This window comes from Lissotriton vulgaris, chromosome 4_1, assembly GCF_964263255.1.
Source record: "Lissotriton vulgaris chromosome 4_1, aLisVul1.2, whole genome shotgun sequence".
NCBI lineage: Eukaryota > Metazoa > Chordata > Amphibia > Caudata > Salamandridae > Lissotriton > Lissotriton vulgaris.
The window spans coordinates 2,023,311,136-2,023,334,091 of record NC_141691.1 but is presented as its reverse complement, the minus strand read 5'-3'; the positions used below and the strand labels follow the sequence as shown (position 1 = coordinate 2,023,334,091).

At 47.7% G+C, this 22,956-nt stretch overlaps 1 protein-coding gene across 1 annotated transcript in view; it reads right to left on the bottom strand.

Moving 5' to 3' along the window:
- The window catches only part of LOC147724906 (uncharacterized), a 1,184,129-nt gene that overhangs the window by 867,895 nt on the left and 293,278 nt on the right, over positions 1 to 22,956 (bottom strand). Inside the window, exon 8 of the mRNA XM_086918126.1 lies at positions 10,163 to 10,195. Within this exon, the coding sequence (XP_086774252.1) occupies positions 10,163 to 10,195 (33 nt within the window). The remainder of the gene's footprint in view (positions 1 to 10,162; positions 10,196 to 22,956) is intronic.

Here is a 22,956-nt window from a genome sequence, read left to right as displayed (position 1 = left end):
TCCTTTTTAAAGAAGTATGTGTTTCTATAAGTGATTGTTTAAGAGAGTAAGTATGTGTAAGTTTCCTTAGAAGTAATGTGCTAATGTATGTATAGCTGTATATGCAAATAAATGGATGTTCAATAGTTTATTTGCATGTGTGAGTATGTGTGTGAGTAACTTTTGTAAGACTGTCGGTGTGTAACAGGATGTATATGTGTATCACTATATATGATGAGTGAGAATATGTATGAGTGACTATATAAAACTGTTGGTGTATGAGTGGATGTGTATATAGATGGTGGAATTACTGAATTGGTTTTTGTAACTGGTATGGGTATCTCCATTTTGTTTGAAAATGTTAGTTTCTATTGTTTGAATATGTGTTTCAATGGTTACATTACACTTAAAGGAGGTCTATCAGTCTGCCACAAGGATGGTGTCATCAGTGATGTCATGAGTGATGTCACTGACCATGTCATGAGTGATGTAATATGTCACGTCATCAGCAGTGCATTGCAGGCGCGCAAGTTATAGTGAGTCCAACTAACTATAACGTGGAATTTCATTGGTTTTATGTCAGTAAAATTTCCAGCTAACTATAACTGATGTGAAACCTATGTTTTTTTTAGTGAATTTAATAGGTTTTTTAAATGCTAATTCCTTACTATAACTGGTGTGAAACCTATGGTTTTTTCAGTGAATTTCATTGGTTTTTTAAATGCTAATTCCTAACTATAACTGGTGTGAAACCTATGTTTTTTTCAGTGAATTTCAAACGTTTTTTAAATTCTAATTCCTAACTATAAGTCTCACTTTATAAATAAGACTGTTAGCACTCTAGTTGTTCTTTAGAACACTCTGGTACATTCTGTCATTGGGCTACAGTTGGGCTACATCTAGCTGATATTTGGGCTACATTTGGATTTTTTGGTCTCTGGTGGCCATCTTTGGGCTACATTGGGCTACATTGGACTACATTTGGGCTACATTTTGGCATATATATAGCCCAATGTAGCACAATATATATTTTATCAAAGTTAATTTTCGTAAAAACCACTTAAGAATAGGGCTACCAGTCCCTACAATTTTTCCCAATTTTTATTTTTTATTTTTTGCTTTGGAGCGCTCCCGATGCGCTTCCCGGGGAGCGCCCCGAAAAGCGTACTTTTATAAAGCGCCCCCCGGGCGCGCTCCGGGGAGCGTCCCGTAAGCGCCAATATCGCGAACGAAAACATGATCATGACGTATCGCGTAGCCGCGTCCGCGTGATACGCACGGCGTAAGCGCACCCGGAAGTACTCGAGCGAATACGATCGCGCAACGTAAACATCCGACGCGCTTACGCTACGCGACCTGGAGCGCCCCCGGGCGCGCCCGGGGGCACGTAGCGTAAGCGCGGCGGGTCATGTGACCTGAAAATAACACTTTTCATTGGTTCATAACAGTTTTAGTTTCATAATGATGAAGCCCCTGTCCTTGTGACCTGAAAATAACACTTCTCATTGGTTCAGGACAGTTTATTTCAAAATGATGAAAGACCCCACCTTTTTTCCTTATTCTGACTTTGTCCTTTGACTGAGGAAGACCTGTTTGTACATCTCTATACTTTTTTGATCTTAATAATGGCTTCAGTAGCAGCAGCAGCTGGTGCATCTGCCCCACCACCACCACCACCAACAGGACCAGCTCCAGATTATATTGGTGGTCAAGAAGAGGAGGAGGAGGAAGAGGAAGAGGAGGAGGGGAGGAGAAGATGGCTGCCTGAAGAAAATACCCCATACAAACCCAAGCCACACATTGTATGGGAGTTTTTTTCAATCCCAGAGGGCAAGAAAAAAGTGAATGCGGCCAAGGTAACTTGCCTAATCTGCAATGAAGAACTTTCACGGGGCAACCCAAACAAAAAATATTCATTTGGTAACTATACCATGATTCGTCATATGACCCGAAAGCACCCAAACAACTACTCTCGTGCAGAGTTCAGGGAACTGGCCAGTAACCTCCCCCAGTCGTCAAGGACCACCTCCCAAAGAAACCAACCCACTTCATCGGGACCAGAAACATCAGAGATGATGCCTTGTATTCAGCCAAGATTTGCTGATTTTAAAATCACTTGTTCTGCATGTGGCAGGCTTATCGCCTATGGTGAAAAAAGCGTAAAGCTCATCGTCCTTGCAGGTGATAATCACAAGTGCCCCAAAAAGAAGTAATTTTTGGGGGTTTTTGTTTTTTTGCTCCAGTTGAGCCAGTTTCAATTCCCTTTTTTTGTTTCTCCCCCTAAAAAAAATACATAAAAAAATATAAAACTGTTTTGAAAAGCCAAAAAAAGTACAAAATGTTCAAAAAACACAAAAAAATATAAAACAACAAAAAGAAGAAAAAAAAAGTTCTTTTTAGAACTACCTCCAATTTCTAAATAAAGGCTTCTTTTTTTATAAACTCTGTCATCTTTTTCCCTCATAGTAGGCTCCCCGGGCCGCTCCCCGGTGCGCATAAAACAAAAAAAAAATGGCCTCCACATCAAACCTAGGGGGTCAAGGGGGGGTCTACCCTGCCCCCTTATGGTCAATTCCCCCCTTTGATTTTGCCACCTCTTGTGTCTCGATTTTACCGAGACACAAGATGGCGGCCGCTCCAGACTGTTTAGAATATTTACAGACACCCGAGACCCAATGAGTTTTCTGCGCGCAAGTCGCGTGGCGCGCCCGGTGCGCGTACCCGTGCGCGTACCGGGGCGCGCCTATAGATATATATATTTTTTTTAACCTAAATTACTCAAAATCCACTGGAGCACATATCTTGAGACATAGCAAAGGCACATCGGGCTACCAGTCCCTACAATTTTGCCAGTTTGGTGTAAATCCATTCAGCCGTTCGAGCTAAAAGTGAAATCGACCGCCCTATGGAAATTAACATGGGGAAAATGCGTTTTGGGACCACCCTTTTATCTCGGACCCCACTTGACGAATCCCCCCAAAACTTTCAGGGAAGGACCGGGGCGCCGCAAGGCCATTTTGAGGAAATTTTCAGGCAGATTCGTCAACCGGCGCCAAAGTTATTCCAAATAGAATTTTGAGATTCAACATTGAAAAAAATCCTAACTATAACTACCTACTGGCGACTGCCAGTAGGTAATATATATATATATATATATATATATTTAACCTCATGAGTTTAACAGTGAACGGATGTATCCGGTAATATTTAGTCAATTGTGACTTTCACGTAACCTATGTCATAATAAGCGGAAGGCAAACGTAACTCCACACAAATAAGATGCAGGATTATTCACCCTCAGATAGGAGTTGAGGGGCTGTTATTATCAGGTTTTTTCTGTTTTTAACATCCGAAGTGCACTTTTTAATGTCATATTGCATGGCGGTTGTAATAATGCATAAACGGTTGTTTAACAGGAAATGTCATATACCTTTTAAATAGTCTGCTTTCTAGCTTAATCAAAGTCAACCAGACCATGTGATTTGGGTGGGATGTTGTGTAGCATTTAAAATGGCCATACCCAATCCAGTCTTTATGTGATCAAGGGCTCTCAAACCCGAAACGTGTCATCTGTCGTACGCTGATTTGGATGTGAACGGTTAAATAAATAACATCTTGCCTGAAGTGAAGAGGTCCGTTTCACCTTCTTCGCCGCCGAGCTTTGGTGGAAGTAGCCGGAGTGTTAGTTCGAAATATATACATATATATATATATATATATATATATATGAACCACGTGACTCCTCTGGATCTCTCGGTGTTTCCAGCGCCTGCTCAGCACACCAGCAAACAGAAGGGAGACGGGCCACGTAACATCAGCATATCGTTTTTATTTCGGTACACAGAAAGCAGCTACGCGTTTCTGGCAAGGTATGCCCTTGTTCACGCATATATATAAATAAAGGCATGGAGAAAAAGCAACAGACCTAGCATTTCCCACTATTAAAACATAAGCATGATTAAGACATATTAAAAGACTCTCATGTTAAACATTAAACGCATCTTTCGGTAGAAACAGGTGGACAACACGGAGGCGGGTGGGACAGTGAGGAATCCTCAGGCAGATACTGTATCCACCAGAAAAAGCGTTATCAAAGGTAAGTAACTTGTTCTTCTGATGGATACTTCTGCCTGTGGATTACTCACCTTTTGAATAGATATCCCCAGCTGTGCGTCTCTCGGAGGAGGGTGTCCACCTGACTAGACCAAAAAATCTTGCAAAACAGATCGAGCAAAATGGCAGTCCCTCCTAACCTCAGAATCCAAGCAGTAATGCTTTGCAAAAGTATGGAGGGAGGCCCAAGTTGCTGCTTTACAAATACAATAACAGAAACACCTCTAGCCAAAGCAGAAGCAGAAGACTTATCTCTGGTGGAATGAGCTCTGATACCTTCAGGAGGGTCCCTCTTGGTCAAGACGTTGCAAAATCTTGATGCACAAGATAATCCACCTGGAGAGAGTCCGGCTGTGCACAACCTTGCCTTTCATCTTCCCAACATAGCCCACAAAGAGCTGATCATCCAGTCTCAGATCTCTTGTTCTGTCCAAAAAAAGCTGACAGCTCTCTTAGGGTCCAAACGATGAAGTCTTTGGAAGGGTGAGGGGGAGGATAGAAAGTAGATGAGGTAATGGCCTGTCCCATATGGAAAGGAGTAACCACCTGGGGATGGAAAGCAGCCCTGGTCCTAAGAACCAATGTATCTATTCTGCATGAACGGTTAAGAAAGGAGGTTTTCAACTAAGAGCCTGAAGCTCACTTACACTCCTCGCCGAGGTAAGGGCAATCAAGAAAAATGTCTTGAACGAGAGAAGCTTCGATGAGCATCTATAAAGACGCTCAAAAGGAGCACCCATTAAAAAGGTAAGAACAAGATTTAAATCCCACTGAGGCATAGTGAAAGGAGTTGAAGGAAACCTATTACCCTTAATGAACCTCATAACAATGGGGGACTTGAATAAAGATGGCTGATTCGGCAAACATAGAAAAGCTGACAGATATACCTCTTCTGTAGCCACTTGCAAAAACAACAGTTGATGGACAGAATGCAGAACAATGTCAAAGCAAACAGACCAAGCAGACGTAGAACCTTCAGGACTGGAACAACTGCTTCATTGAGAAATAAAGGAATCATCTCGTGAATTTTGTGAATTCTATGCGGAGGCAGAAATGCCAGACACACAGAAGTGTCCAGTATTGCCACTATGAACAGGCTGCGCAGAGAAGGCACCAGGTGAAATTTGGGTACATTAATCTAGAAACCCAAGTTGAACAACAGTTGCCCTGTCACTTGCAAGTGGCGCAACACCATCTCCGGAAACAAGGCTTTCAACAGCCAGTCATCCAGATAGGGGAAAAGAGGAACCTCTGACCTTCTAAGATGAGCCGCTACCACCGCCATCACCTTTATAAAGACCCGAGGTGCGGAAGTCAAACCAAACAGTAGAACTGCAAACTGGTGGTGTTGCAACCCCACCGTGAACTGGATATACTTCCAAAGTGACTTCAGAATGGGAAGATGAAAATACCCATCCTGTAGATCCATAGACACCATCCAGACTTCCTGTTGCAGCGCAAGAAGAACCTAAGCCAAGGTCAACATTTTGAACTTTTCCTGCCTGAGGTAAAGATTCAAAATCCTGAGTTCCAAGATCGGCCTCAATCGACCGTTCTTTTTGGGGATCAGGAAATACCCAGAGTAGCACCCCTGACCCCCCTCCTGCTCTGGAACCACCTCTATCGCAACTTTCTGTAACCTCAAAAGCAGCAAGTGGTCCTCTGAACACCAACGCCGGTAAGGAGGGTAAGGAGGAGGAAACTCTAAAAAAGGGAGGGCGTACCCATTCTCTACAAGATTTTAAAACCAATGTTCTGAAGTAATCGATTTCCAATCTTGTAGAAAGTGGGACACCCGACCCCCTACAGGACATACATGTTCTTAGATGGTGGAGATAGAATTGCTTTCCTGAGGCACCAACTGGGGGGGGGGGGGGGGGGGGAGAGGAAGAGGAGGACTGCTCCCGGGCTGCTCCCCTAAGTTGTCCTCTATTTTCACCCCTATACGATTTATACAAAGGATTCCGCAGTTGGCTCTGTTGAGACTGTTCGCAGCCATGAAAGGAAGCAGCTCTTCCAAATCCATGATACTGCTTGTAGCCGTATCCTCTAGACTGCGATTGAAGGCCCATAGATCTTGCAGTCACTCTGCTATCCTTAAAGGGCTGCAAGGCAGAGTCAGCTTTAGAACCAAACAGTCTCGACCCATCAAAGGGCAAATCTAGCAGGGTTGCCTGGACACCAGGAGAAAATACGGATGACCTGAGCCAAGCTTGTTTTCTTTTTGCTACAGTAGACCCCATTATACAAGCCACAGAGTCAACAGTGTCCAGACTCGATTTTATCACTTGACGGGCCGCAGCCTGTGAATCAGATAGGGCCTCCAGGAAATTATTCCTCTCATTTTCAGGCAACTTTGGAGCTAATTGCTTGACTGAGTCCATCAGAGCATGGATATACCTCCAAAGAAGACATGTAGCATTAGTGGACTTTAGTGCCATACTCACAGAAGAAAATACCTTCTTTGCCGCTTGCTCCATTTTTTTAGAATCCATGTCACCTGGTATAATAGGAAATAAACCAGAAGATTGCTTCAAACAAGAATCCTGGACCACCAAGCTCTCAGGTGAAGGATGTGAAGACAGAAATGCCGGATCCCCAGGAGTAGGTCTGTACCTTCTTGCAATTGACCGGGAAACTACGGGAGCAGTCAAGAGTTTTTGCCAGACTTCTAAAATAGGCTCTGTTAAAGCCTCTTTGAAGGGTAGAAGAGGTACAAAAACTGCCAAAGATGTATTAAGCACCTCAGTCAGGATGTTAGATTTTACCTCAGCTGTAGGTAACTGCAGATTAAGCAACACAGCTGCCTTCCTTACTATGACATGAAAAGGAGCAACATCCAGCAATACCCCAGCCTTTGGAGATGAGAGTTCATACGCAGGAGAAGTATCCAATCCACTGGCCTCCTGTAAGCCCTCAAACTCGTCCACAGATTCAACAATCTCTCCTTCCTCCTGTTCCTGTCTATATTCCTCCTCTTCAATGAGCCTCTGTGCATCCCTTCTAGAGTGCTGCTTGAGAATCGGCATCAGCGGCGCCGGTGACAAAGGCATCGGCGTCGACGGAGGACATTCAGCTGCAAATCTCGGTGTCAATCGAATCTGAGGCGGCGCTGACTCGAAAGCCGAAGGAATTCGAGGAACCGGAGTGGAGGACCTCGGCACCGGAAAATGTCAAGACCGAGTCTTGGCAAGAATGGCACAAAGGGCCCCTGGGCATACTGTTGAGGTATACCCAAATTAAATGCCAAAGGACCCACGGGGCCACAAGGCAGACCGAATGGATAAGAAGCCTTGGCAAACATGCAAAAATCGCATTTAAAAAAATGCGTGGGGTCTGTTCCAGGAGCAGGAAAAGGAGGATATGGATCCGTACCGTCCTGAATCACCTAAGGCCTATTTTGGAACCTGCGGAGCCGGAGAAGACGGAGCCCACACAGGTGAAGCCACATGAACTGGAGACGACTCCCTGGGTGTCGGAGACTTACTGGGAGCCGGAAACCTTCAGGCGTCGGTGACCTTGGAGCCCGAGATTGAACCAACGTTGCCCCTAGAGATGGAGTTGGAGATGGAGATACAAAGTCTTGCCTTCGAAGCCGCTTAGCTAGAGAAGGCAACCTCGAAGCCCTGTACTTCGACGAACAGTGCCGAGAACCATGTCTCTTCTACGACTTCTTGTGTTTTCTTGACTTCGAAGTGTGAGAAGATGGCGACTTTGCGTGCTTCCGACCCCTCTTCTCCATTGTGGCCATAAAAAGTTTAGCCTCACGTTCTTTAATGGCCTTAGGATTCATCTTCCTACAGCTTCAACAGTCATCGACGTTGTGATCAGAAGACAAGCACCAAAGGCAATCTTCATGAGGATCAGTGATCGACATGTGACCACCACACTCCCTGCAGGGCTTAAATCCGGACTTCCTAGAAGTAGCCTTTAGAAATCTTCAAGGAAACAAAGTAATAAAGGCAGAAAATGGAGAGTCCCTAGAAAAACTGTTACTCTTCAACGGCGCGGATAAAAAGGAACTGACTTCAGCACGCCGACGAGGTCTTCTTATGGCTCCGATGACATCATAGTCGCGAGCGGAGCCAAGCTATTATGAAGCCCTCGTCGACGTGAGAAAGCTAGGAACGAATTGTATGTGTAAAGGTACAGGGCCTCTAAGGGGGGCACAATTAGTGCAGCATCCCTTAGAGTCCTTCCCTTGCCACAGTGCCATTGGTACCTCAGGTACCATTAACAAGGGACTGACCTGCGGCCAAAGAGTACCAATAGGGTTTTGTTTTTAATGCAGTTTAGGTATAGAACATAGGCCCTGGGTACCTGTTTGGTAGGAACCCAGGGCACACTCAGTCAAAGTACATCAGCAGTTTGGCAAAAAGTAGGGGCAACCATGCAAAAAGAGGGGTATACAATGTTTACAACGAAGTTTTTACAACGCACTACCATTACAACGCAGGCATTACCACGCATACCATTACAACGCATTGCGCTGGGGGGAGCTCTAGGATAGGGAATAAGTTTAATTTTCTATCCAACACCTTCCCTAGTGTCCACGGGGACTGGAGTTGGAATAGAAAATTATACTTACCACTATCCAGTACCTCTAAGCGCTATGCATTGTAACAGTATTCGTTGTAAATACCGCGTTGTAAAGTATGCGTGGTAAAAGTATGCGTTGTAACGTAATACACCCAAAAAGAGGGCACTTTCTTACAGAAGCAGATCAAGGCTTAGCTCTCTGATCACCATTGCTCTAAGACCGAGCCTCAAACAACCCTTCCAGCGCCTGGAGACCCCGGGGTGACAAGTTGCACTCTACTATACCTGATAATTGATTGATTGATAGGGAGTAAGATGTTTCTATCCATACAACGAGTATAAGGGTTCACAAGCTCTTCTCTAGACGAGTCTACATTAAGTTATATTCTCTGTCCAAGCCAACCCTAATGTTTGTACCCATAGAAGAAAATAATTACTTACCTTGTTACTGTAGTTCTCCAGTATTGGAAATTTTCATGGATCACATGCTTGAATCCTTCCCCGTCATCAAGATGGGAGTCCCCAGGACTTTATAAAAGCAATGTCACAATAGACATAGAACATAGAGGTCTAAGTACTCACCATGTCCAATTTAGGGGAGAAGCACAGAGACTGTGGTCCTGATAAGCAGGATACAAGTCAGACTAGTCAGAAAAACTTAATGACACCAGCAAAAAGTGGGGGTGACTATGAAAGCAGATCCTACTTTCCTACACAACCCCTCCCAAACGTATGGAGATGAGACTAACCTTGCCCAGTGAGTTTTAATTTTCTAAATGGAACTATCTAGAGAGTCCATCTGACATCAGAGAGCAGGGGCGGCGTCTAAATAGACACTGCAAAGTCATTCCGGCGACCGCGATGCTGATGACGGACGCAGAGTTGACCAAAGCCACCCACCGACGCGCAAGGGTACTGCTAAGAAAAAAATCTTCGTATCCAGCTTGACGCCTGGAGGTAATTCTAAGGTAAGGAATTTATAACCAACATATGTCTCTTACAGATACATTGTTACCAAAGGTAAGTAACTTGTTCTTACCTGTAACTGTAGTTCTCTAGTATTGGAAACTTTCAGAGATTCAGAGATTCACAAAGGATCCACCTACCTCCTCAGAGAAGCTAGCCTATATTTTGCTCAGTATGACATCTATTGTACACACTATTGCTTTGAAAATCTGAGGCACTGCAGCTTCTATCAGGAATGTTCCAAAGAGTTGCATCATCTGATGTTTGATCCTTTTTTATTAAGGACAGTGATATGTTACTAAACAAAAGGCTTTAGGCCTCTATGTTCAATACCTATTGTGACATTGCTTTTTTAAGGTACCGATGACTGCCATCTTGATGATGGGTAATGATTCAGGCATCTGAATTTATGAAATTTCCAAAACTGGAGTAACAGAAGTGCTTACAAGTTCCATTCTTCAGTGTACATCTGATGTGTATTTAAGTTTCATGTGCAATATAAAGGGATGCTACATGCTGTGCAGTGATGGGCTTAAATCAATATTAAAAAGAGCAAAATGCTTACTTTTGGACTGCTTGCTCGATTTCCCAGAAGATTCTAGAGAGAGAAAACAAAAAGGGAAACTGTCATATCTGCATATCCCAGCTTATTTATAGAACCACAAAAATTTCCTTTACTGAAACAACTATATCCTAGACCTTTCAAGTTGGGTGGGCATGTAATCAAATGATGTAAAGCAGTGAATTGGAGATGCTTTAACATGGATCCCCCGCTTCGAAGTCTGCAGCTCTGACTGCTGTGCCATGTTCTCTCGCTCTGGGGGTCCATGCTGGAGCCTCCTTTGTTTGCCTAAAGCCACGCATTAGGTGAAGCTTGCTCTGCAAGCTTTTTGTTTCATTTTTGTACCGCTTTCCAGAAGTACCAGTTCCTTACACAATTACAGTTTCATATTTTTTGTATACACGAGGAGCTTAATCGCCATCTCAGGACATTACTAACAAGCATTGGCATAGCCAATAGGTCTCGCCTTTGGGATCTTATAAGTGTTTAGTCAGAGCTATTGGCTTTGTCAATATCTTTAAGATATGGTGTAGAGCAGTGTGGCTGCTGTGCAGCATGTTGAAAATTTATAATAAATAAGCGTTGCATTTTAAAAAAATTTACATAAAATCAAGAAGATAATATTTAGAACTGAACGACCCAATTAAAAAAAGAATTAACAGTACAAATGTATTCTTGTTTTTTTGTGCTTGCAATGCTGTAAATACCTCCTGTCTTTTCTAATGCTTGTTTACTAAAGCTTTTTTTTTGTTATGGGGGGACGACCATAAACAGCACTGGAAGTGAGGTGGTGCGGCATTGGTGCAGAGCTGGTGCTAAACATGTGTGGGGTGGTGCTGCACTGGTGCTGAGGTGGTGCTGAACTAGTGTTGTGCTGGTGCTGAGGCTGGGCTTTGTTGGTGCTGCGCTGGGGCTGAGTGATGATGTAGTGGTTCTGTGGTGGTGCTCTGGCTTGATAACATGAAATGCAATTTGTAGGTCAGCATAAAGGAGAGAAATCTAGATAAGGAAGTGGTTCCCAACTACTTTTATTCTTGGCACCCCAAACTATAAAGCCATTTAACTGACTCAAATGCCATTTTTGCTTTCTGCGTTAGAGTATTTGTGGGATAAGTAGCTCTGGGATGAATTCACATGTTGAGGAAGGCACTGGGGAGAGGAGTTGGCCTTACGGCTATGGCAGTTGACCTCGAATCTGGGGAACTGGGTTCAGTCTCGGCAATGACGCTGTACATCCTGTGATTCTGGGCAAATCAGTTAATCTCCCTGTGCCTAGCAAAAATGAATATGTCCTAATGTAATGCAACAGGTGCTATGTAAAGCACTCTGATACCCGATTCAGGTCAAGTTTGCGTGATATAAAACTGTAAAATAAAAAAATAAAAAATAGTCCTGAATTTGCGCTAATAATTTAACATTATAACTTGTTCACATATTCCTTTTGGAGTCTGTGCAGACATTCAAATAACTTGTCAGAAGCAGACGCCCAATTTATTTTCATACTGAGACTGTCAGAAGGATTCAACCTTGCTGTAAATATCCTGAATAGTACTCGGGTCAGTGGTTCGCTGTCACGGTAGCGCCTTGCAGCAACTGAATTTAATTTCTCTATAAGCTGCTTATTGGAACTTATCTATAGCATGTCTTATCCCAAAAAAAGTGATTGTTTTACTAGAACCTGTATACTGCTTATTCAATGCAGCAATGCATTTCACTTCCTTAACCACCTATTTCTTTTACATGAGCACACCAGCAGCCACTTGGTCAATGCAAATCCTCCTGACGTAAACGTCAAATGATTCCATACGCTCTACCAATCCAAAATTTACTACAAAGAACTTTTTGGGGAAATTACTCCTACAATAGCACGATTTAAGCTGCAGTTTTTAAAACTTGACATGCAGGTACTTGTTTCGGGTTCTTAGCAGATGCAGGCACAATAGTGATTTCGCAAAGTCCTTGGTGAAATGTCAATGACTGTGGTTTGAGCCTTTCAATGTTAGAATCCAATTTAATTTGGGATAGGTATTGTTAAAGTTGATAATCAATGTATTGTAAAGCGTCTTTGTTATCTGGTATTATCTGGTGTATAGAAGATTATGGCACACTATCTGGTATTATCTGGTGTATACAAGATTGTGGCATACTATCTGGTATTATCTGGTGTATACAAGATTGCGGCATACTATCTGGAATTATCTGGTGTATAGACGATTGTGGCATACTATCTGGTATTATCTGGTGTATAGAAGATTGTGGCATACTATCTGGTATTATCTGGTGTATAGAAGATTGTGGCATTCTATCTGGTATTATCTGGTGTATACAAGACTATGGCATACTATCTAGTATTATCTGGTGTATACAAGATTGTGGCATACTATCTGGTATTATCTGGTGTATAGAAAAGTCTCAGCACTAACGCTCAAACATCCTATGATTCTGGGTAAATTACGCTTCTCCCTGTGCCTAAAACGGAATGGTTCCACTTATAAAGAAACTGGTGCTCCAACCAGACAGTAACAGACTGCGATGTCCTGAGGGGAGCAGGACTATCATATGAGCTGTGCAGGAGGAAGCTGTGATGGCCAACAAATGCTGTCACTTAGTGAAAGACCCTCTGATGAAACAAGCACTGAGAGGAGGGAGAATTGAGACGAATGGACCAAGAAATAGAAAGCCATCATTTCGGAATAGCACAAGAAAGAACCAATAGCAATTGGTAGATATACCAAACCTACACCGAGAGATACAACAGGTTATTGCTGATGCCCGACCTAAAAATGTCAGGACATTAGTTAAATGTTGTTAACAAAGCAGCTAATTAATGTACCCATCTCTACAAAATATGAAACTGTCATTGTAAAATGTAAGTGGAGTTCATAGAAAGTGCTGCCAGTCCCCATTTTAAACAAGCTGCATTAGTGAAAGCAAAAAGCCGGTGCCTAGCTTGCACGATCAGCTGGCAACAAGACCCATATGTGTATTCTTGCCAGCTGTTTGCATGTGCGTGGCACAGGTTTTGCTGTCACTGACAAGAATGCCTGCAAACAAACAGACCCCTCAAATGTGAGCAATCAGTTGCCTTTGAAAATAAGTGCTGTCTCTAAAGGCTCTTTCTGTAACTCTTTGCTGTAAGAGTGGCAGGATAAGATCTTGTTTTAGGTCGAGCCTGAGTAGGCGCACATGCGCTGCTCTGCGAGGCTTCTTGTGGCTTCTCTGGCTTTCTCCGAGTGGGTCTGACTCCTCCCACACATTGGATTGGCTTTTGCGTGTGTCTTGAAAGCACGCAAATGGCTAAAGATGGGTGCCTGTCCTACCTCTTTTTGTAATGTTGAATCCCATGGCGTTTTGCTCTCGGGAGCGAGTAGCGGCACGCAGGGCGGTAGTTGCCTTCCTCGTGGGTCAGGTTACTGTTAATGTACTTTAACCCCTCCCGCTTCGTATTAGGAGCAGCTGCATTCTTCGTTTCTTCGTGGGTCAGGTGACTGATAATGTACTTCCCCCCTCCCGCTTCGCATTAGGAGCCCTCCCTCCCCCCATATATTGTTTTGTTATGTTGTTTTGTACTCTGCGAGTCTCTTAGCTGTCTCAGTTCCAGGTTTCCAGGGTTCTTTTGAATAGGAATAAGATTGATAGCTGGTTCGTGTCTTTAATTCCCTATCATCAGTTTGAAGTTGAGTTATGATGCCAAGTTCGCCACCTCCCCCTCACTTTTTTTAGGTCTCGCCTGTCGATGCGCATGCGCATCGAGCAAGCGAGACTATGGGGGCTTATCCACTCTTTATCCACTGCAAGGAATCGTGGCGATTCCTTGCAGTGCCCGTGACTTTTAAGCTCAATGCGCATGCGCATTGAGCTTAAAAGCGCGTGCACGTCCGTCTTGTTTTACCCGCTCCGCCCCCTCCCCTTCCCGCCGTGTCGCATTTCTCCTCCCCCCTCCCCTCTCTTCCCTCCGTCTTGTTTGGTTGTTTATTTTACCCGCTCCGCCCCCTCCCCTTCCCGCCGTATCGCATTTCTCCTCCCCCCTCCCCTCTCTTCCCTCCGTCTTGTTTGTTTATTTTTTTTTAAATCCCCACTTCCCCCCTACCCCCCATCAATGCCAACACTGACGCCGTGCTAAAGCCCGCTCTCCCTGCTCCGCCCCCTGCTCCGGCCGAGACGCATTTCTCCCATTGCAACGCAGTGTGTAGGCTTTACTCTGACACTGTACTACAGTCTGGTGACTGGAATGTCCTGTGCTTTCATTACTGTGAAACAGTTCTGCAACCTAGTGACTGCCATGCAGTGTGCAGACATGACCGTGACACTATTCTGTAGTGTGGTGACTTTCATGCGGTGTGCTTTCATTACTGCATCGAGGTCCTGCAGTCCGGTGCCTGGCATACGGTGTGTCGGCGTTACCTTGAGGCTGTTCTGTAGTGCGATGACTTTCATGCAATGGGCTTTCATTACTCTCACACATTTTTTGCATTGTGGTAACTGCTGCGCAGTGTGCGGTTGTTGGTCTCATGCAGTACTGCACTTAAGAGAAGAGTGTGCTGTGTGTAGGCATTACCCCAATGCTGTTCTGGAGGCTGGTGGTTGGTTGGCATACATTGTGTATGCTTTTCTCTCATGCAGTCCCGCAGTTTAGTGAACAGCATGCTGTGGAGGCATTACCCAGAGGCTGTTCTGCAGGCTGGTGACTGGCAGGCAGTTTGCAGAAGTTACTCGTGCATTTCTGCAGTTTAGTGAACAGTATGCTGTGTGTAGGCAGCATTACTCTGTGGCTCTTCTGCGGAATGCTGACTGGCAGGCACTGTGCATGCATAACTATCATGCAGTTCGGCAGTTTAGTGAACTGTATGCTGTGTGAAGGCTGCCTTACGCCGAGGCCGTGTTATGCAGGCTGCTGCTGCTGACTGACGGCACGCTCGTGCTTTCATTACTGGCGCGCGGTTCTGTAGTCCGGTGAATGGCATGCAGTGCGCATGCGCTGCCCTGGGCCTGTTTTGGGTCACCGGCCCTCAATGCTGCCTGCCTGTCTGCCTCATTCACGCTGCTCGCACTCCTCTGTGACAGCTCCTGAAACTCGCCGTTTGCCAGCTCTCCCTTCCTTCACACTAATAGTCCCGGAACAATTTTCACCCCTCGGTCTTGGACTGGCAAAAAGGAGCCTATAATACCCTTCGGCACTTCAGTGCGCGTGAGAAGCAGCTGACCCCGTCTTCACTATAATTACCCCTTAACAGCCCTTTCCTCTGAGAAGCTAAAACCATGTTTTCCTTTTTTGTTTGCTGTGTGAAAACCGTGTGCTGGGGCAGGCAGACCGACTCATTACTGGCGCATTTCAAGCAATCTTTGGCGTCATTTCTTTGCGTTGCTTGAGCCAGTCGTTCCTTGCCAACCGTGCTTGTGGGGTGCTACGGTTGACTTGATGGCACATACATACCTGTGCTCCCGGAGCCACGCCTCTTAAGAGGCCTAACCCTCACCCTCAACCCCTCACCCTCAACCCCTCACCCTCAACCCCTCACCCTCACTCACCCTCACTCACCCTCAACCCCTCACCCTCACTCACCCTCAACCCCTCAAACTCACCCTCACTCACCCTCACTCATCATCAACCCCTCACCCACCCTCACCCTCACTCACCCTCACTCACCCTCAACCCCTCACCCTCACTCACCCTCACCCTCACTCACCCTCAACCCCTCACCCTCAACCCCTCACCCTCACTCACCCTCACTCACTCACCCTCAACCCCTCACCCTCAACCCCTCACCCTCAACCCCTCACCCTCAACCCCTCACCCTCAACCCCTCAACCCCTCACCCTCAACCCCTCACCCTCAACCCCTCACCCTCACTCACCCTCACTCACCCTCAACCCCTCACCCTCACTCACCCTCAACTCCTCAAACTCACCCTCACTCACCCTCAACCCCTCACCCACCCTCACCCTCACTCACCCTGACCATCACTCACCCTCAACCCCTCACTCACCCTCAACCCCTCACTCACCCTCACTCTCACTCATCCTCACTCACCCTCAACCCCTCACCCTCACTCACCCTAACTCACCCTCACTCACCCTCAACCCCTCACCCTCACTCACCCTCACCCTCACTCACCCTCAACCCCTCACCCTCAACCCCTCACCCTCAACCCCTCACCCTCAACCCCTCACTCACCCTCACTCTCACTCATCCTCACTCACCCTCAACCCCTCACCCTCACTCACCCTCACTCACCCTCAACCCCTCACCCTCACTCACTCACCCTCAACCCCTCACCCTCAACCCCTCACTCACCCTCACTCTCACTCATCCTCACTCAACCACCCTCAACCTCACTCACCCTCAACCCCTCACCCTCAACCCCTCACCCTCACTCACTCACCCTCAACCCCTCACCCTCAAACCCTCACCCTCACTCACCCACCCTCAACCCCTCACCCTCACTCACTCACCCTCAACCCCTCACCCTCACTCACTCACCCTCACTCACCCTCAACCCCTCCCCCTCGACCCCTCCCCCTCAACCCCTCACCCTCACCCTCACTCACCCTCACTCACCCTCAACCCCTCACTCACCCTCAACCCCTCACTCACCCTCAATCCCTCACCCTCAACCCCTCACCCACCCTCACCCTGACCATCACTCACCCTCAACCCCTCACTCACCCTCAACCCCTCACTCACCCTCAACCCCTCACTCACCCTCACTCTCACTCATCCTCACTCACCCTCAACCCCTCACCCTCACTCACCCTCACTCACCCTCACCCTCACTCACCCTCACTCACCCTCACCCTCACTCACCCTCACCCTCACTCACCCTCAACCCCTCACCCTCAACCCCTCACCCTCAACCCCTCACTCAACCTCACTCTCACTCATCCTCACTCACCCTCAACCCCTCACCCTCACTCACCCTCACTCACCCTCACCCTCACTCACCCTCAACCCCTCACCCTCACTCACTCACCCTCAACCCCTCACCCTCAACCCCTCACTCACCCTCACTCTCACTCATCCTCACTCAACCACCCTCAACCTCACTCACCCTCAACCCCTCACCCTCAACCCCTCACCCTCACTCACTCACCCTCAACCCCTCACCCTCAAACCCTCACCCTCACTCACCCACCCTCAACCCCTCACCCTCACTCACTCACCCTCAACCCCTCACTCAGCCTCACTCACCCTCACTCACCCTCAACCCCTCACTCACCCTCAACCCCTCACCCTCAACCCCTCACTCACCCTCACTCTCACTCATCCTCACTCACCCTCAACCCCTCACCCTCACTCACCCTCACCCTCACTCACCCTCAACCCTTCACCCTCACTCACCCACCCTCAACCCCTCACCCTCACTCACTCACCCTCAACCCCTCACTCAGCCTCACTCACCCTCACTCACCCTCAACCCCTCACTCACCCTCAACCCCTCACCCTCAACCCTCACTCACCCTCACTCTCACTCACCCTCACTCAGCCTCAACTACTCCCCCTCACCCTCACTCACCCAAAACCCCTCACTCACCCTCACTCACCCTCAACACCTCACTCACCCTCACCCTCACTCACCCTCACCCTCACTCACCCTCAACACCTCACCCTCAACCCCTCACCCTCACTCACCCTCACTCACCCTCACTCACCCTCACCCTCAACCCCTCACCCTCACTCACCCTCACTCACACTCACCCTCACCCTCACTCACCCTCACTCACACTCACCCTCACCCTCACACAGTGCAATAGTTCTCAGACCATTTCAGTTAGAGCTTTTAGAAATGTTTATGGCTTTTTTTATTTGTAATACTTTAGCATTGGCTACAGGAAACAAAAATGCTAAACATTTACAAAAAAACCCATAAACAATTCTAAAAGCACTAACTCTAATGGTGCGAGACCTATTGCATTTCCAATGCTTGTTTCCTTTGGCTTTCTGCATCCTTTACCAGTGCTTGCTGCGCTCAGTTAAAGCCTCAGTGATTTGGATCCTCCTTGTTAACATGCTGGGCTGAAATCTGATTTCTCTGTTTGTATTTAGACTTCTACGTCCCCCCAATTAACAGCAGGTGAATGGAGCCTGTTAGATCTGGGGGTCTCTAATTGGCAGAGGTAAGCACCTTAGACCAAGTAGGGACCCTTGCTTCTAGTCAGGGTGAAGAAGTACACAAAGTAGATAACCCCTGCCCACCCTCTAGGTAGCTTGGCTCGAGGAGGCAGGCTTATCCCCAAGGCAATGTGTATAATAAATGCACTTAACACACACAATGATCCCCAATCCACCACAAACTGAGACCACACAGGTAAGTATATTTATAAAAATATAACTTTATCTAGTTGCAGCAAATAAAAATCAACAATACACAATGGTTGCTCCTATGATAAAAGGTTGCCCTTAATCTTGATGGTTGCACTTGTATTTAGGAAGTTCTTATATAAAAATAGTCTCAAATCTCTTAAATCAGTATGAAAAATAATAATACTGACTTATCTCGAATCAGCTCTTAAAACGAGTAAACAAAGCAATGGCCGCGTGTTATTAACTTAATAATCAGGCCTGTAGACTACTGAGCCCCAGCCATGCGAGCGCGGCTCACCGATGATTCATTCAGTGCCTTTGCGCCGAGCAGAGCGGACTTTACTTAGACCCGGCCGGTCCCGGCAGCCCTCCGTCCGCTCTCAGCACTCCAGGGAGCGGCGGGGAGCTAGCTCGGCTCTCCGAGCAGGGACGGCAGGCCAGGGGCAGAGATCGCTTCGGTTGCTCCCTCAGCGAGGTCGGGTCACTCTTCCCCGGCTTCGGCGACAACACACGGCTTCAGCCGCGTCCTCAGAGGTCCCGGTTACGGGAACCAATCACTGCACGGCTCGGCAGACGAGCCTCCTGGGTGACGACGCGGCTCTTCACAGTGGAGCAATCAGCAGGCCGCTCCACACGCCGAGCTTACAGCACCCCGCCAACCGCAGCGCGGCGCTCGGACGAGCCCACCGTGACGTAGGCACTTATGCGGGGGGATCAGCCAACCAGAGAACGGCACCTCACGATCAGCCTTCAGTCAACAGCCAATCAGAGCGCGGCTCCTTCGGTGCTGCGAACGTACCCTCGAGGTCGATTTCAGGGCCCCGGACCGCGGCGGTGTTTAGGCGGACAGGCTGTATTAACACACCCTGCACTGGGGAGACTCACAACCCTCCGGCCACCTCAAAACACGTGTCGATGAACACGTTGATCTGTAACACAGCAGGCAGCAGTCAGCGCGGCGCTCTCAATCAGATCAGAGAGCAGCCAGCGTGCTTCACGGGGCACGCAGTAGGTCTTAGTCGAGCAGCCCCTGATTTCCACCGCACACAGCAGCTTCAGGGGTCACAGCAGAGCTTTGTAATCCTTAACAACCTTTCTGTTCCTGAGTTGTAAAACAGGAGGCCAGCTCTTCTCAGGCCCTTGGAGATTCAGAGACACAGCACACAGCAAAGTCTTTCTTAGGTCAAGCAGGCCGGGTCCAACACAACCCCCTTCCAGCCAAAACGCAGGGTAGACCAATCACTCCACTGATGGGCTTCCCTGCTTTGGGCGACAAAACACGGACACGGACCCGCACGGCAGGACACCCTCCGAGTTTTTCGCCACTCTGAACCCACATGGTTTCCTCCAAACAAGAGCTCTCTGGCCCAACTAGGATACCCCACTGGTACTCTCTAGTCATCCACGGCCAGGACCAGGCCCTAGGCCCTCCAAATGTCACAGGTCCTGTCCAATCCACAGAGTGGGGGGCAGTAACCCCTGGCACACAATAGCCATTCTCCACTCTCCCTCTCAGTGTAGCTACACCTACCACTGATCCTACAACCTAGGGTCCACATCCTCAGGCTGACCAGAGGTCACGGGCAAGAATGCCCCACCCTACCTCTACTTCTCTAATTGGCAGAGGTAAGCACCTTAGACCAAGTAGGGACCCTTGCTTCTAGTCAGGGTAGAGAAGTACACAAAGTAGATAACCCCTGCTCACCCTCTAGGTAGCTTGGCTCGAGGAGACAGGATTATCCCCAAGGCAATGTGTATAATAAATGCACTTAACACACATAATGATCCCCAATCCACCACAAACCGAAACCACACTGGTAAGTATATTTATAAAAATATAACTTTATCTAGTTGCAGCAATAAAAATCAACAATACACAATGGTTGCTCCTATGATAAAAGGTTGCCCTTAATCTTGATGGTTGCACTTGTATTTAGGAAGTTCTTATATAAAAATAGTCTCAAATCTCTTAAATCAGTATGAAAAATAATACTACTGACTTATCTCGAATCAGCTCTTAAAACGAGTAAACAAAGCAATAGCCGCGTTTTATTAACTTAATAATCAGGCCAGTAGACTACTGAGCCCCAGCCATGCGAGCGCGGCTCACCGATGATTCATTCAGTGCCTTTGCGCCGAGCAGAGCAGACTTTACTTAGACCCGGCCGGTCCCGGCAGCCCTCCGCCCGCTCTCAGCACTCCAGGGAGCGGCGGGGAGCTAGCTCGGCTCTCCGAGCAGGGACGACAGGCCAGGGGCAGAGATCGCTTCGGTTGCTCCCTCAGCGAGGTCGGGTCACTCTTCCCCGGCTTCGGCGACAACACACGGCTTCAGCGGTGTCCTCAGAGGTCCCGGTTATGGGGACCAATAATTGCACGGCTCGGCAGACGAGCCTCCTGGGTGACGACGCGGCTCTTTACAGTGGAGCAATCAGCAGGCCGCTCCACACGCCGAGCTTACAGCACCCCGCCAACCGCAGCGCGGCGCTCGGACGAGCCCACCGTGACGTAGGCACTTATGCGGGGGGATCAGCCAACCAGAGCGCGGCACCTCACGACCAGCCTTCAGTCAACAGCCAATCAGAGCGCAGCTCCTTCGGTGCTGCGAACGTACCCTCGAGGTCGATTTCAGGGCCCCGGACCGCGGCGGTGTTTAGGCGGACAGGCTGTATTAACACACCCTCCACTGGGGAGACTCACAACACTCCGGCCACCTCAAAACATGTGTCGATGAACACGTTGATCTGTAACACAGCAGGCAGCAGTCAGCGCGGCGCTCTCAATCAGATCAGAGAGCAGCCAGCGTGCTTCACGGGGCACGCAGTAGGTCTTAGTCGAGCAGCCCCCGATTTCCACCGCACACAGCAGCTTCAGGGGTCACAGCAGAGCTTTGTAATCCTTAACAACCTTTCTGTTCCTGAGTTGTAAAACAGGAGGCCAGCTCTTCTCAGGCCCTTGGAGATTCAGAGACACAGCACACAGCAAAGTCTTTCTTAGGTCAAGCAGGCCGGGTCCAACACAACCCCCTTCCAGCCAAAACGCAGGGTAGACCAATCACTCCACTGATGGGCTTCCCTGCTTTGGGCGACAAAACACGGACCCGCACGGCAGGACACCCTCTGAGTTTTTCGCCACTCTGAACCCACATGGTTTCCTCCAAACAAGAGCTCTCTGGCCCAACTAGGATACCCCACTGGTACTCTCTAGTCATCCACGGCCAGGACCAGGCCCTAGGCCCTCCAAATTTCACAGGTCCTGTCCAATCCACAGAGTGGGGGGCAGTAACCCCTGGCACACAATAGCCATTCTCCACTCTCCCTCTCAGTGTAGCTATACCTACCACTGATCCTACAACCTAGGGTCCACATCCTCAGGCTGACCAGAGGTCACGGGCAAGAATGCCCCACCCTACCTCTACTTCTCTAATTGGCAGAGGTAAGCACCTTAGACCAAGTAGGGACCCTTGCTTCTAGTCAGGGTAAAGAAGTACACAAAGTAGATAACCCCTGCTCACCCTCTAGGTAGCTTGGCTCGAGGAGACAGGCTTATCCCCAAGGCAATGTGTATAATAAATGCACTTAACACACACAATGATCCCCAATCCACCACAAACCGAGACCACACTGGTAAGTATATTTATAAAAATATAACTTTATCTAGTTGCAGCAATTAAAAATCAACAATACACAATGGTTGCTTCTTTGATAAAAGGTTGCACTTAATCTTGATGGTTGCACTTGTATTTAGAAAGTTCTTATATAAAAATAGTCTCAAGTCTCTTAAATCAGTATGAAAAATAATACTGCTGACTTATCTCAAATCAGTAAACAAAGCAATGGCTGCGTGTTATTAACTTATTAATCAGGCCTTTAGACTACTGAGCACCAGCCTTGCGAGCGCGCCTCACCGGTGATTCATTCAGCGCCTTCGCGCCGGGCAGAGCAGACTTTACTTAGCCCCGGCCAGTCCCAGCAGCCCTCCGCCCGCTCTCAGCACTCCAGGGAGCGGTGGGGAGCTAGCTCGGCTCTCCGAGCAGGGACGACAGGCCAGGGGCAGAGATCGCTTTGGTGGCTTCCTCGGCGAGGTCGGGTCACTCTTCCCTGGCTTCAGCGACAACACACGGCTTCAGCGGCGTCCTCAGAGGTCCTGGTTACGGGGACCAATCACTGCGCGGCTCGGCAGACGCCACACATCAGGAACTACCATGGTCACACATATTCCCCATGCATTCCTATGGGAGAGCAGGTCACTCACCACACATACACAGAGAGCTCACGCACTTTACACTGTACCACAGTGAAAAAGTGCGCAGAGGCCTAAAATCACCAACACCAGGTCACAGAAACAGGCTAGGAAAAAGCAAAAAGTCTCGGGGTGAACCTGCCAAAAGGGCCGGGTCCAACAGAGCCTTTTTAAAATTGGAATTATTTTCAATTATCAATGGCATGTGTTTTTTTTAAGGTCCTCTCTTGCCGCCTTTCTGGCTAAAATATGTTCT